At 41.9% G+C, this 12,702-nt stretch overlaps 1 protein-coding gene across 1 annotated transcript; it reads left to right on the forward strand.

Annotated features, from left to right (window-relative positions):
- Positions 1-18: 18 nt before the first annotated feature.
- On the forward strand, positions 19-12,351 carry ano10b (anoctamin 10b). Its single transcript, XM_054619771.1, has 16 exons — positions 19-121; positions 285-354; positions 1,933-2,207; positions 2,850-3,023; positions 4,275-4,412; positions 4,965-5,081; positions 5,269-5,385; positions 6,265-6,600; positions 6,715-6,897; positions 7,232-7,287; positions 7,389-7,463; positions 8,512-8,676; positions 8,771-8,962; positions 9,061-9,198; positions 9,286-9,402; positions 9,488-12,351. The coding sequence occupies exons 3-16, from the start codon at positions 1,940-1,942 to the stop codon at positions 9,503-9,505; spliced, it is 2,094 nt and encodes a 697-aa protein (XP_054475746.1). The 5' UTR covers positions 19-121; positions 285-354; positions 1,933-1,939; the 3' UTR covers positions 9,506-12,351.
- The last annotated feature ends 351 nt before the right edge of the window (positions 12,352-12,702 follow it).

Below are 12,702 nucleotides of genomic sequence, written 5' to 3' on the forward strand. Positions count from 1 at the left end.
ACCCTCCACACCCTGCAGTCTCTGGAAGTTCCTCCGCATTCCTGGCATATACCCACTCACACACACACATACACATATATACCAGCACAGACAGCTGGGAGGAACCACATACTGAGGCTGGGTAAGTGTGTGCAGAGAGTGAGAGTGTGTCGTTTCTGGTTTCTAAACTGAACAGATGTTGTCTTCATGTTCATCTCTGTGTGTGTGTGTGTGTGTGTGTGTGTGTGTGTGTGTGTGTGTGTGTGTGTGTGTGTGTGTGTGTGTGTGTGTGTGTGTTCAAACAGGAGTTCGGAGGGGTTGTGGGCCTGCTGTAGGACCAGGAACCAGAACCTCTTCATCAACACTCCCTGCCAGGTGTTGTATTTCCTGACTCAGCCTCTTTCATTCTGTGTATGTCTCTCTCTCGCTGTCACTGTCTGTTTAAACACAACTCAATCACTATAGGAGGGACGGTATCACTTCCAGTTGTGTCTCTGTCAATCCCATTTTGTCCACCGTGAGTTTGTCTGTGTGTCAGTGTATCTTTAAGCCCAGTAGCGATGCAGTCAAATCAGAGGAAGTTCCTTTATCTGCTGCTTTTTGCCAAAATAACCACAATTACTTCCTGAGAAACTGAACATTATCGTGTAGGTTCATATCTGAAGGGTGCAGCAAGTAACTGAAATTAGAGTTTTGAATACAGTTTGCAGATTCCTGGAAAATTACGCCTGGATCTGCTGCCAGTTTAGTCTCATATAACCAGTCTAATGCTGTTATAATGTAATAGCTGGTGATGCAAATGCAGCAATGAAAGATGACAATCATAACTGTCAGGATATGGCTGCACTCAAATATGTAAATAGTGGTTTATGAAAAAGTAATTTCAGAAAGGAGGTTACAAAGGTTGGGAGTGTTTGGTGGCACACTTACAGAGTCCTTAAACAGGTAGAATAAGCGCTGACTAACAATACAGTGTTTTATTGTCTCGTCACTTTTAATCAGCTCATAAAAACATTATAGCCAAGTAATGACAGTGAACTTAACTGACATATGCATGCTACCATGCCGCCCACATTTGCAATGCTAACATGCTGATGTTAGGAAGGTTTAATGTTTACCATGGACTTCATCTTAGGCTAGCAGGTTAGCACTCTAACATTTATTTATTAACCCAAAGCAGCTGAATTGTACTTTGAAATGTCAGTTGTTTTGTAGGTGTTTGGTCACAAACCGTATTGGAGAAAGTGAAAATTTGATCTGGTGATGGTAGTAGAAGAAAAGTTAAGGAATCACTTAAGTTATTACAAGTGATCCTGAGGGGATCGGGGATGTTTGAACCAGATGTCAGGACAATCCATCCAGTAGTTGTCAAGATATTTCCTTAAAAAATGCAAAAACCTCATGGTGACACTAGATCAAATGTCAGAGGATCAATAAGGACAAAAGCATTTAACCCCTGGGAACCATGAACGTCTGTACACAACGTTGTCCTAATCTTTCTTTTAGGTATTGAGAATTCATCCTCTGGGCACCGCGAATGTCTGTGCCAAATTGAATGGCAATCTATCTTATAGTTGTCGAGGTATTCCACAGGAAGACAATAATGTTAACCCCCTCGTGGCACTGTAAAACAAGTCAGGAATAGCCAACGTTAGTAGGATTCATCCTCTGGGGACCATGTACAAAGAAGTCATTAAGATATTTCAATGGGGACCAAAGTGGTGGAACGAAAGAATGGCATTTCTATGACTAGAGCCAAGAGGATAGCATGGCTGAAAATGGCAAACAAGCTCAATTGCAAGAGTGTAACAAGAGTTTTTGCAGTTTCACCAAACCATGACTAGTTCTTTGAAGATGATCTAACCATTAGCTCCTCTATCGGGAGATCTTTAGGATCGAAAACAGTGACGGGGACCCACAAACTAATACTGTTTTGTTTACATTTCTTCACAGTCTCAGCATGAGTAAGGCAGGTGGTGATGAAGGTGGTGGCGGCGGTGGCAGCAGCAGTGAAGCAGATGAGCAGCCGGAGGGTAAGACTCCAGCGGGGGCGGCCCCGAGCAAACTGAGTGCTACCACTATTGGACCGGGCTGGACCAAAGTTAGCTGCCCCTGCTGTGTATCGGAGCGGGTCGAGCCGTTGGTTCTGGTGAAGCTCGGAGAAAAGGTTCGCCCTGAGACGAAAAGGTGGCTCATCAGAGTGATTGGAACTTCTCAGAAAGATGGAGGTGAGGGCTCGAGTAACGGTGATGAGCTGCAGGAGTCCTGGAGAGCTAATTTGTCTGTCTGAATCGATTGCAGCCCTGCAAAGAAAAGCATAGATATCAAACATGTATGAGTCTCTCTCTCATACTGGAAGTCTATTAAACAGGAAAGTCATTGCTTGGAGGGTCTCTAAGATCGTATCTAGCAATAAAGCATTTGCATTTGCATCCCAGTTGGCAAAATAGATCGATACAGTTAAATGATTCCTATGTAAATGTACACCAGAGTTGGTTTATATGGAAGTAGGACAGAAAACATGAAAAAGAAGCATACTTGTATTCTGCAGCTATATGCATTTCTTTGCAGATGAAACACCGCATTTCAATATTCAAACTACTTTATTAATGTAAGAATTACATTATTTATATTTTTTTCTAACGTCCCGTTTTGTCTAGTTGAATGTCACATCAACATAGAACTCCTTCATTTATCAGGAAATCACACCCAAATCATTCAAAACCTATGTATGTGATGATAATATGTCAACTACTGGAAAAAAAGTTTTTTCCTATTGAAGGAATGTGGCCAGCTCAATTAAGGATTGGTTCACATTTTTCAAGTCTGTCTACAAATTACAAAATAAGGGTGTTACTGTCTCTCCCCAGGTGCTGGATTACTGACCCACCCGGGCGAGGACGCCACTGGGAACATCCTTGTGCTCTCTGCCCCACGCTGTACGTTACTTAAAGCCACTGAAGAGTTGGGCCTATGTAAGACTTACCGCAACGGGGAAATGGAAGCCTTCTCCTACAACGACAGAGACAACTTTAAAGATTCAGGTACAGCAGTAGAGCCTTGGATGCATATTACAAGTTTAAACCAAACAAGAGGGGGTGTATGTGAGTTGTTTAATAAAACAACAAAAACCATACAAAATTCATGAACACACAATGTATAACATTTTAATGGAAGCAAGTGTCTCTATGTTTACTTTAACAGTTGCTCAGATTTCCAAAAAGCCTGCAACTGTTTGGGATGTTTACTAAGCCATAAAACTAAAGCTTTCCGTAGTCTGGCAGTTGCACACGAAAATTCAGTTGTGCTGTGTTTTTCAATGGCCTGTCTGTTTTCAAAGCATATCAACTGTCCAGTGAAAATAATGTTTGTCGAAATTTGTTGATTTTGATTTTTTCAGATTAACTGGATGATTAAGTGTATTTTCCTTCTTTAAGAGATAAATAAACCCTTAACAAAATTAAAGATTATCTGAAAAATGCAAATCTTGATATATCTTCAGTTGGGTTGTTGTAAGTGTTGACCCGTTGTGATTTATAATCCCTAGATAACTTTCAAAGATGGATTCTAAGGAAATATCATTCATATCCCCAATAGAATTAATTTTTTTTGATCCCCTAACCTTTCTTCCAGTGCAATCAACTAGTCAGCATTTCAGTTTGTCCAATACTTTTGTTTATGACCAAATAGCTCCAAAATTATGTGAAATTCCCATTAGTATCAGCACTTTATGTTTAGTGCTAGTTAATGCTAGCATGCTACCATGCAAAACGTAAATGATATAGTCACATGTAACATGTATGATACACATTAAACCACCATGTTAGCATTGTCATTGTGAGCATGTTAGCATGCTGATGTTAGCATTTAGCTTCAATCTGTGGTTCTCAACCTCTTCTAGTCATGGCCTCCTAGAATAATCAATTTGTTGTTTGCGACCCCCCATTTTTTTTTTTCAAGAGCCCGATGTTGTCTAATGTGCTCCAAGAACTGTGGATTTTTGATGTGTTCCTTGACTTTTTCTTTCACTGAAATTCCCGTCAGAAACACATGTGCATGCAATCTTCCCCATTCTAAAATATATCATTTTATTTCTATTATGTTCTTTTATCATTTTTTTACACAACCATCTGGCAACCCCCTGAAATTATCTCGTGGGTTCTGACCCCTAGGTTGAGAACCACTGGCTTGAAGCGCCACCGTGCCTAAGTACAGCCTCACAGATTCTCAGGTGTATTTGCATTCATCGCTGGCTATATCTATGTATCTGCTGTGTCCATTCATGTGTGTGACAGACAACATGGAGGTGTTCCTGACCCTGGCGGAGCGGCAGTACATAGTGAAGTATGAGCTGGACGGTCTGAGGGCGCAGAGAGACCTGAGAATACCGGGCCTGTCTGACGGATACACACTGCAAAACCGTGACAACATCTGTGAGTGCTCTCACCGTCAGTATTGGGGAGACGAGTCAAACACACAGTGGAAAAATATCTATATGATTTCTTTTTTTTCAATTTGATTATGTCAATGGATACCTCAGGACAAGGATGGAAAACACAGCACTTTGAACAGATATTTTTGCAGAGCACTCATCTCACATGTGCAGACTCCCATCCAGTTCAAATACTGTGTTTAAACCAAGCTTATCATCACTTGGGATTTAGCTTTTTTAGACATATTGACAACCATGTTGTGAAGTTTTAGTTTCAAACTGCTGTCTCCACATTCAGCCAGTATCCACATGCACTATGTGCATCTATGTCTTGCTGACCTCGGCTGTTCTGCTCTCCTCACATTCAATCAAAAAATTGCTTCAGTCAGCATCAGCCTCAGAGTGTGTGACGCGCTGAGTAAGTGTGTGTATGTTACTGTATATAGTGTGGATTAGTCGTTGCGTCCGTCCCTCTGTCACCCGTGTCCTCGAGGCCACTCTGTGTTGTGTGAGTGTTGCTTTGTCCTGGGTGTAAAAGTGAATGTTGTTGCAGGGCCGAAGCTCGGGTCAGCTGGTGTTGTTGTGGACACGCTTCCACTCCACAACCCGGACAAACTGAAGGATCTCAGTAAGGCCTGGTATTCTGGGAATCAGCTGGCTCAGCCTCTGGGTGGGTGTAAATACGACAAACACAAAAACACACACACTACCACATGACTGCTTGTTAGCACGCACACATGCAGAAAATGATGCAGATTTGCAAAAATATATGAATATATTAGAACAGTAGACAGTTTCTTGACTTAATTGAGCCACGCATGCACTTACACCAGACACCTGTGTGCTGCTTTTTCCAGATTCAGTCAATGGTTATTTTGGAAGCCCTGTGGCGTTCTACTTCAGCTTCCTTGATTTCTACACCTGGTCTCTGCTCCCACCAGCGATACTGGGCCTCACCATCACATACTTCTCAGGTAGGTGTACAGATTTTTCCTTTATTTTTGTGTTTTTATACAGTCAATTTTACCATTTGAATTGAGACATATGCCTTTCTTTTGCAAGCTATTAGGTTACCTTAAGCAGCAAACTGGTCACACCTTGATAAGCACCTTGCAAGGCTGTTTTGTTTTAGCACTTATCACAAAGTGAATAAACTGTTTGAGCTTGAAATGACTGGTCGCCAGAGGAACAAAGGGACAAGAAACAACTGAAACAATAATAAAAGCCTTCCAGGCTAATGGCCCAGTGAGGTTATAAAGCCTTGATAATCTTATCAATGGAAGACAAGAACGGTTGTTGCAATTATTTATATTTATCAGCTTTATCTTAAAAACTGGATCACACGCTAATGACCTTAGGAAACAACCTTTTGTTTTATTGAAGATACTACAACTGTCTTATCATGAGATAGAAAAGGTAATTAACTTGTGTTCTTGAGAAAATTGATAGAATGAAATAACTGCTGCCCCTCTGTTATTGGCTTCCATCCTTCCCTGCTCTTTGGCCCACTGCTGTGTAAAGTTTTGCCTGAGGGTGGTAACAGAGTAAAGCCTATTTTGTGTGTTAGCATGTTAAAGCATGTCAGCATGCCTATAGTTAATGTTACAGGGGGTGGGTGAACGGAGGCAGAAAGGAAAATGACACAAATGCAGACGGACCAGGTGGACTGGGTGGCTTCAGGCTTTCATTGATAAAATGAAAGTACATGAGATTTATCGTTTGGGTAGAGCAGTCCAGACAGAAGTAGCAGAGTCCACGGGTAAACAGGAACAGGGCAGGAAAAATTCAATTTTAAGTATTGCAACCTGAATGCAGCTGGAAGTTGGACACCGACTTCTTCTCGCCCGTCACAGGTGAGGTCCAGAAGGAGATGGAGGAGTCCCTCTCTGCCTCACCGGTCACAAGTGATGAGGACTCGGGACCGGCCGTCAGCGGTCACATGATCCAGGCGATCTTCAGCATGCTCTGGTCCACGGTGGTCATGGAGCTGTGGAAGCGTCGGAGCTCCTCCCTCTCCTACCGCTGGGGGACCATGCACCTCGCAGAGCGCTTCGCAGAACCCCGACCCGGCTTCCACGGCAGCCTCGGGGTCAACCCTGTGACAGGTCGCATGGAGCCGCTCTTTCCTGAATGGCAGAGGGAACTGCGTATGGCCGTGGTGTCAGTCCCAGTGGTGGGGCTCTTTCTAGGTACAACTTAAAATGTGAAATGAACAAACTCATCAACGCACATAACTGTGAAAATACTTCTCACCCCTGCCTTTGTCTTCGTGTCCCCTGCTCCTGTCACATCTCTCTCTGCAGGGTTGGTGATTCTGGGTATGCTGTGCTTCTACTGGGGGGAGGCCCAGGTTCAACAGCTACACGGAGACTGGGACTCCCTGCTGTCTCAGACTCTGCTCTACGTGCCCTCGGTGCTTCACATCCTCTACACGAATGTGCTGGCAACCGTTTACAGGACGGTGGCAAAATCTTTGACTGAATACGGTGAGTGAGACATAGTGGGTGTCAATAAAGATATCTGTCTATCTATCTATCTATCTATCTATCTATCTATCTATCTATCTATCTATCTATCTATCTATCTATCTATCTATCTATCTATCTATCTATCTATCTATCTATCTATCTATACTGATGATGGTTTGCATTGAAAACCAAGGAGGTTGAGGTAAAAGGGTCATAGGAGGGAGACGGGGACACAATGAGGGAAAAGAGAATTGAAAATAGTAATTTAGCTGATCAGGTCATGCAATCCTACCAATAGCACTGTTCATAATGATTGTTATGAGCCAATCATTTCCCTTTTGTTTCCCTTTAGAGAACCACAGAGAGGAGTCCTCCTTCGAGAACCATCTGACAGCTAAAGTCTTGGTGGTAGGTTCCTCCTCGCCCCTCCACTCCTTTCCAACCATTAGCTCCTACATCCTATTAACCCAGTAGCCTCTTTCACCGGGCTCTTGTCTCTCTTCCCCCAGTTCACCTTCTTCAACTGCTTTGCAGTGCTCTTCCACATTGCCTTCTTCAAGCAGGACGTGCCTTTGCTCCGCAAGGTAACAGCAACATACCTTACACCTGTCTCAGTAGAGTGTTGAGTCTTCAGGCAGGGATCCCAGTGATTAACCAATGCACTTCCCTAAACATGGCTAAAATAATAGAGAATGGCATGGGTTGATGTAGCAGAGGCCAAGATATCCTGGAGCCATATAGATTTTTACCATACTGGTAATTTAAGTACTTAATCTATTTGATTTAAAGGTGAGGGAAAATGTATGGTTTCTATGTCTATGTAAGTTGCGGCGTTGATCAGCATGTATATCTATAAACCAGCATGTTGTGATCACTTTCATTTCTGCTTTCATTTCTGCCGTTATTGCATTGGGTGGGAGACGTGAGCATCTCTGATGGGATCGACCACAAACATTCTCCCTGCAAGATCTAATCTGCAGCGTTTCTTTAACTCACTGTCATTCAGCGTTTGGAAAATATTTTTCATGCCTCTTTATCTCTCCATAATTTTCTCCTCTGCTTAAGAAACTCTTAAGCCTCTTAAAAGTCCTTTTAAAATACCTACCCCAAATAAAAGCTCTCTTCAGGGCTAAGATGCCATGTGCATAAGTTTTATCTTTATCCCCTATCGCTAGGGAAATTTCTTAAACACGTCATAATTCTAAGAATTGTCTTACAGTTTCGTCACAAGGGGCAACTCTTTGTACTAGGAAGCTTGATGAATACAGTCCTTTATGGCTAATGTGGGTCAGGATCCCAAAATGCTGGATCCACCAATTCCCATAATGCAACTAGATAGTGTGTCTCACTAGGCCCTTCCTGCCTGTGTCTTTGGAACTCCATCCACCTTGTTTGTAACTTAGGCGTTCTGTTAAAAATGTAGTTTCTAAACACAGAGGATGAGCCGTACAAGCTTAATAAAGTATTTGGTTTCACTTCATTCATTTAGCCTGACAACGTGTTCATGTTAGCCATATTCCTGTTGGGAGGGGAGGTTATTTGTTTTTGCACTGACCAGTGAAATCAGTGATGAAAATAAAAAAGCTTCTGGAGTGACAACAAGTTAACGTATTTTTCGTTTTCTGTCTGAAGCGTCTGGCGTCTTTGCTGATAATTACCCAGCTGTTGAACCAGGTGACAGAGGTGGTCATACCCTTCCTGGTGGACCGGTTCATCAGCGCCCCCCACAGGACAGAGAGTGAAGACGACCCACAGGAGGACAAGTTTAGGAACCAAAGCACCCTGCCTGCTTTCCCTGTGAGTGTGCAGTAGTCAGAAAAAACGCAGATCAAGACAGTGATTTAAAAAACACTCTTGCAGCGTCTGACACGGCTTCTTGTTTTCCTCACAGGGCTTGTTTGCAGAGTACATCGAGCTCCTGGTGCAGTTTGGGTATCTGAGTCTTTTCTCCTGCGTGTTTCCTCTGACGGCCGTACTGCTGCTCATCAATAACCTAACGGAGATCCGAACGGACGCCTACAAGATCTGCAATCTCTTCCGGAAACCCTTCTCCCCACCTGTGGCTAGCATGGGCGTGTGGCGGGTCAGCAGAAAAACACAGCGCACAACAGAAATGAGACGCAGCCGGTTTGTCACACTAAGTTATGACTGAACAGATCTCGTCTTTGTCCTGTGTTCCAGATTGCTTTCGAGGTCCTGAGTTTCGTCTCCGTCGTGTCCAACTGCTGGCTGCTGCTGCTGTCACCATGGTTGCAAAATCTGTGTCAAGAGGGCGGATTGAGCAGCACAAACATTCTGCTGTTGGCTGTGTTGGTGGAGGTAAGAGGGAGTACGGAGAGGTCTCTAGTGAGAGCCACATTAAGGATAAATACACCCTGACATTTTTATCTCTGTGTTTGTTTGCAGCACGTGCTGATCTTGGTTAAGGTGGTTTTGGCGGTACTGATACCCGATGAACCGGACTGGGTCCGGAAGAAGAAGGAGCATATAGAGTTCACATCCATGCAGGCCTTGAGAGAGCAGGTTAACCCTCCACCACGCATTTCATTAGTTTACATATTGGTGTTCATTTTCATTGCCGTGACATATTTCATTTCTTCTCTTCCAGAAACTACATTCTGAATGAAGTCTTGATTTCGTTCCAAAGCGTTGAGGTGTTGCTTTACGCTGCTGTGTGCTCAGCTGCTACAACTAGAAGATAGTACCATCCTCAGTGTTGTGTGGACCCACAGAGGAGAAGAGTCTCCGGCAGGGCCCACAATGCATTCTGCTGTGCCCCGAACACTGCCCCTGTACACTTTAGTATTTCTGCTGCTCTCACTAGTTATGGTGCTTCCGCGATGTACATTTGCATTTGAAATGCATACTCATATTACATGTACACTGCAAGTGCAATTGAAACAGCAGCTAAAAAGTAATTTTTTTTATTAGATTGCAAATGGAATGTATTGATTATGTGTGCCCTTTAAAAAAAGACTTTGTTATGATAACAGAGGTTTTGACGGGCACTATGAGGGCACCCTGGGATGTATGTTAAATCACCTTGGCTACAGTATGTAGTCATTAGTTGCAGTAGTAAAGGACACACAGGACAGAGTATTTGATGTAATGCTCAGGGTCAAAGGCAGACAGAATACTTGACTAAGCTATCCATTTTTTTGTCTGGAGTAGGACTCTTTTAAGGAGTGTTTTTGCTCCGATCACCTAGTGATAAGCCGTGGTTAGTGTTCGGGATTCATAATATGCGGACAGTCTCATCACTGTAGTGATTATAAGATAAGATAAAGAGATATAACTTCATGTATGTGCATCAGTTGCAATACAAAGTGGGAAAAGTGAAAATATTATGAGTGCAAATTTAAAACCCTGTAAGTCTTTAAGACAAAAAGCAACATATAAATGTCTTTAAAGCTGCTTTACATGTTGCCTATTCAACAATCAGAGCATTAATAAAGCTGCAAATAGCTATTTGCTATCCAACATATTGGTGCAGTAATGACCTGAGCAGATAATGAAATCATTTCCCCTGTGTTTGCTGTAATCTAAACTTCTCATTGCTTCTTGACATAGTCAGGTCGCCATGCTTGCATGTCAGCTTATAGCGTAACGCCCACCTCCGGTTCACCCTCAGGTAACTACTGTTAACTCCTTCAGCGCTGTTAAGGTTGTTTGCACTGTTAGAGCTGTAGGCACCTTTAAATGCAAGCCGCCAGCGCCATATTTAGAGGCAATAGAAATGCTCTGAATTCGGCGCTTAGCACCTTTAATCAATGTATTTGTGAAAGGTTGGACTCATAATAATGAAACCACAGAGAATTATTACCCTACAGTGCCATCTTTAGGCTCAACAGAGCATTACAGCATCTCTAATCTCATTGTTATGGTTTTCTGGCCCACAATTTTGCTGTTTTGATCAAATCTCACTGTCCTCGTCAGGAATAAAGAAAAGCTCTGATAAATCTTCTATTGGCTAGCAAACAGCAGACAGACAAGGATAGAGACTAGCTGGTGAACATAATGGAACGTTTAGCAGCTAAAGGGGAAAATATTTCCCTCAGGAGCTGGTGGAGACCAAAAACAGAGCTAAAAGGAGAGTGAATATTGGACATTAGGTGGACAGAAACACAACTCAACAACAATGCTGCATTTACAGTTAGTTGTGCTGCCCCCAGGCAAACTTCAGAAAATCATACATTTTGTCTATGGTTCCATCAAGTGGAGAAATACCAGATTGAATTGTTGAATTGAATTCTTTATTGACAGTGAAAAAGGTCAAACCCTTTAGAGGGAGGTAGAGACTTTCACAGTAGAGTATTTTACACATTTATTTATTAACGTTCTACTATAATGGTATTACTATCTGTTATTGTGCTCAATTCACTTTCTTGTCTGACTTGATGTTGAAAACCTCGTAAGAAATCATGAAAAACACTTTGAGATTTGTCTCTGGTTGAGCCGTTAGAAGAAAATGTGGCACTTGTAGCCTTAAATAATCAGAGTATGGTTGTAGGACCATGGCACATATGTAACATGAGATGAAAACAGTAAACAATGTACCAAGATCTGATTTGCATTGAAAGTGATGCTACCAAAGAACCGCTATGTGCTTTGCTTTTAGAAATGTATATATTTTTAATGTCTGGATTTCAGTGTTTACTAACCTGCCCATCTGTTGTGTGCCACTAAGAATGACTGCTTGAGTTCACTGTGCTGCAACAGCTAATTCACCTTATAGTCTATTACATTACATTCACACTTATAGTGTTATTTCACTGTTCACTGCTACATTTGAATTAATATAATGAATGTGCAGATGAATCCAGGGAAGAATTCCACCATTTCTTCCATACTTGCTTGACAGTGGTGAATTGTTTTTACTTATAAATTATTGACTTGAAGAGTTAGTATTCTTTCCGGCCACCAGGAGGCACTATACACTTTCAATGTAATTCCACATGCAGCTTTTCACATCCCTGGTGGCTGTAGAAGGCCTGCCTCTGTAGAGATGCAGATGTAGAGGGGGGGTGAGACTTCCTCATGCGTCAGTAAATGTGCACTCTTGACACTAATCATAAACCTAGGAGTTTGTGTGCGTATGTTCTGAAGGGTTGTGATGAGGTTGTGAAGATTAAAACTATTACATAACCTGGTCCCAGGATCAGGATTTCAGGTCAGAAACAGAGATGGCAATGTGGGCCGGTTATCCTTCAATAAACTCACAGAAAGAAACTGCATGCTGTGTCTACTCTTTAAAGAAATCAACATCTCCCACACTCTTTACTCCATTCATTTGACAGCTGCAGTTATTAGTTGATTTTATCACTTAGTCGATCATCAGACAATCACCAGATGTCTTTATAAAGTCTATAAAGATATATTTTCCAACTGAGCTCTGACTAAATAAAAACTCAAACGAGATTATTTTGTTCGGTGCAGGGTCTCGCCTCAGTTCATGCTGTAACACTTGTTATGATCCAGCATTGATTGAATAAAAGTTATAAAAATCAATTGGATGTCTGTATGTTGGTAGCTTCTTTTGTAGGATTTTGTATGAATGATTTGTGTGGTGAGAAGATCAGGACAGTAGAATATCTTAAAGAACTATTAAAATATGTAATTATTGTTTTTGTAAAAAATATTTTTATGGGAAGAGTCGCAGATGAGTTTTCAGTCTGCGGCTAAAAATGTGTTGAGAATCTGCTTGTTCAGTAAACTTTTTTCGACATCCTATACTGTGCTTTTCAAGAAGTTCAGAAAGAGGCTAAAGAGGCCACTGGATTATTATTATTATTATATTATTCAATATTCAAAAATATTCAACAC

Source organism: Anoplopoma fimbria, chromosome 19 (genome assembly GCF_027596085.1).
Source record: "Anoplopoma fimbria isolate UVic2021 breed Golden Eagle Sablefish chromosome 19, Afim_UVic_2022, whole genome shotgun sequence".
NCBI classification, from domain to species: domain Eukaryota; kingdom Metazoa; phylum Chordata; class Actinopteri; order Perciformes; family Anoplopomatidae; genus Anoplopoma; species Anoplopoma fimbria.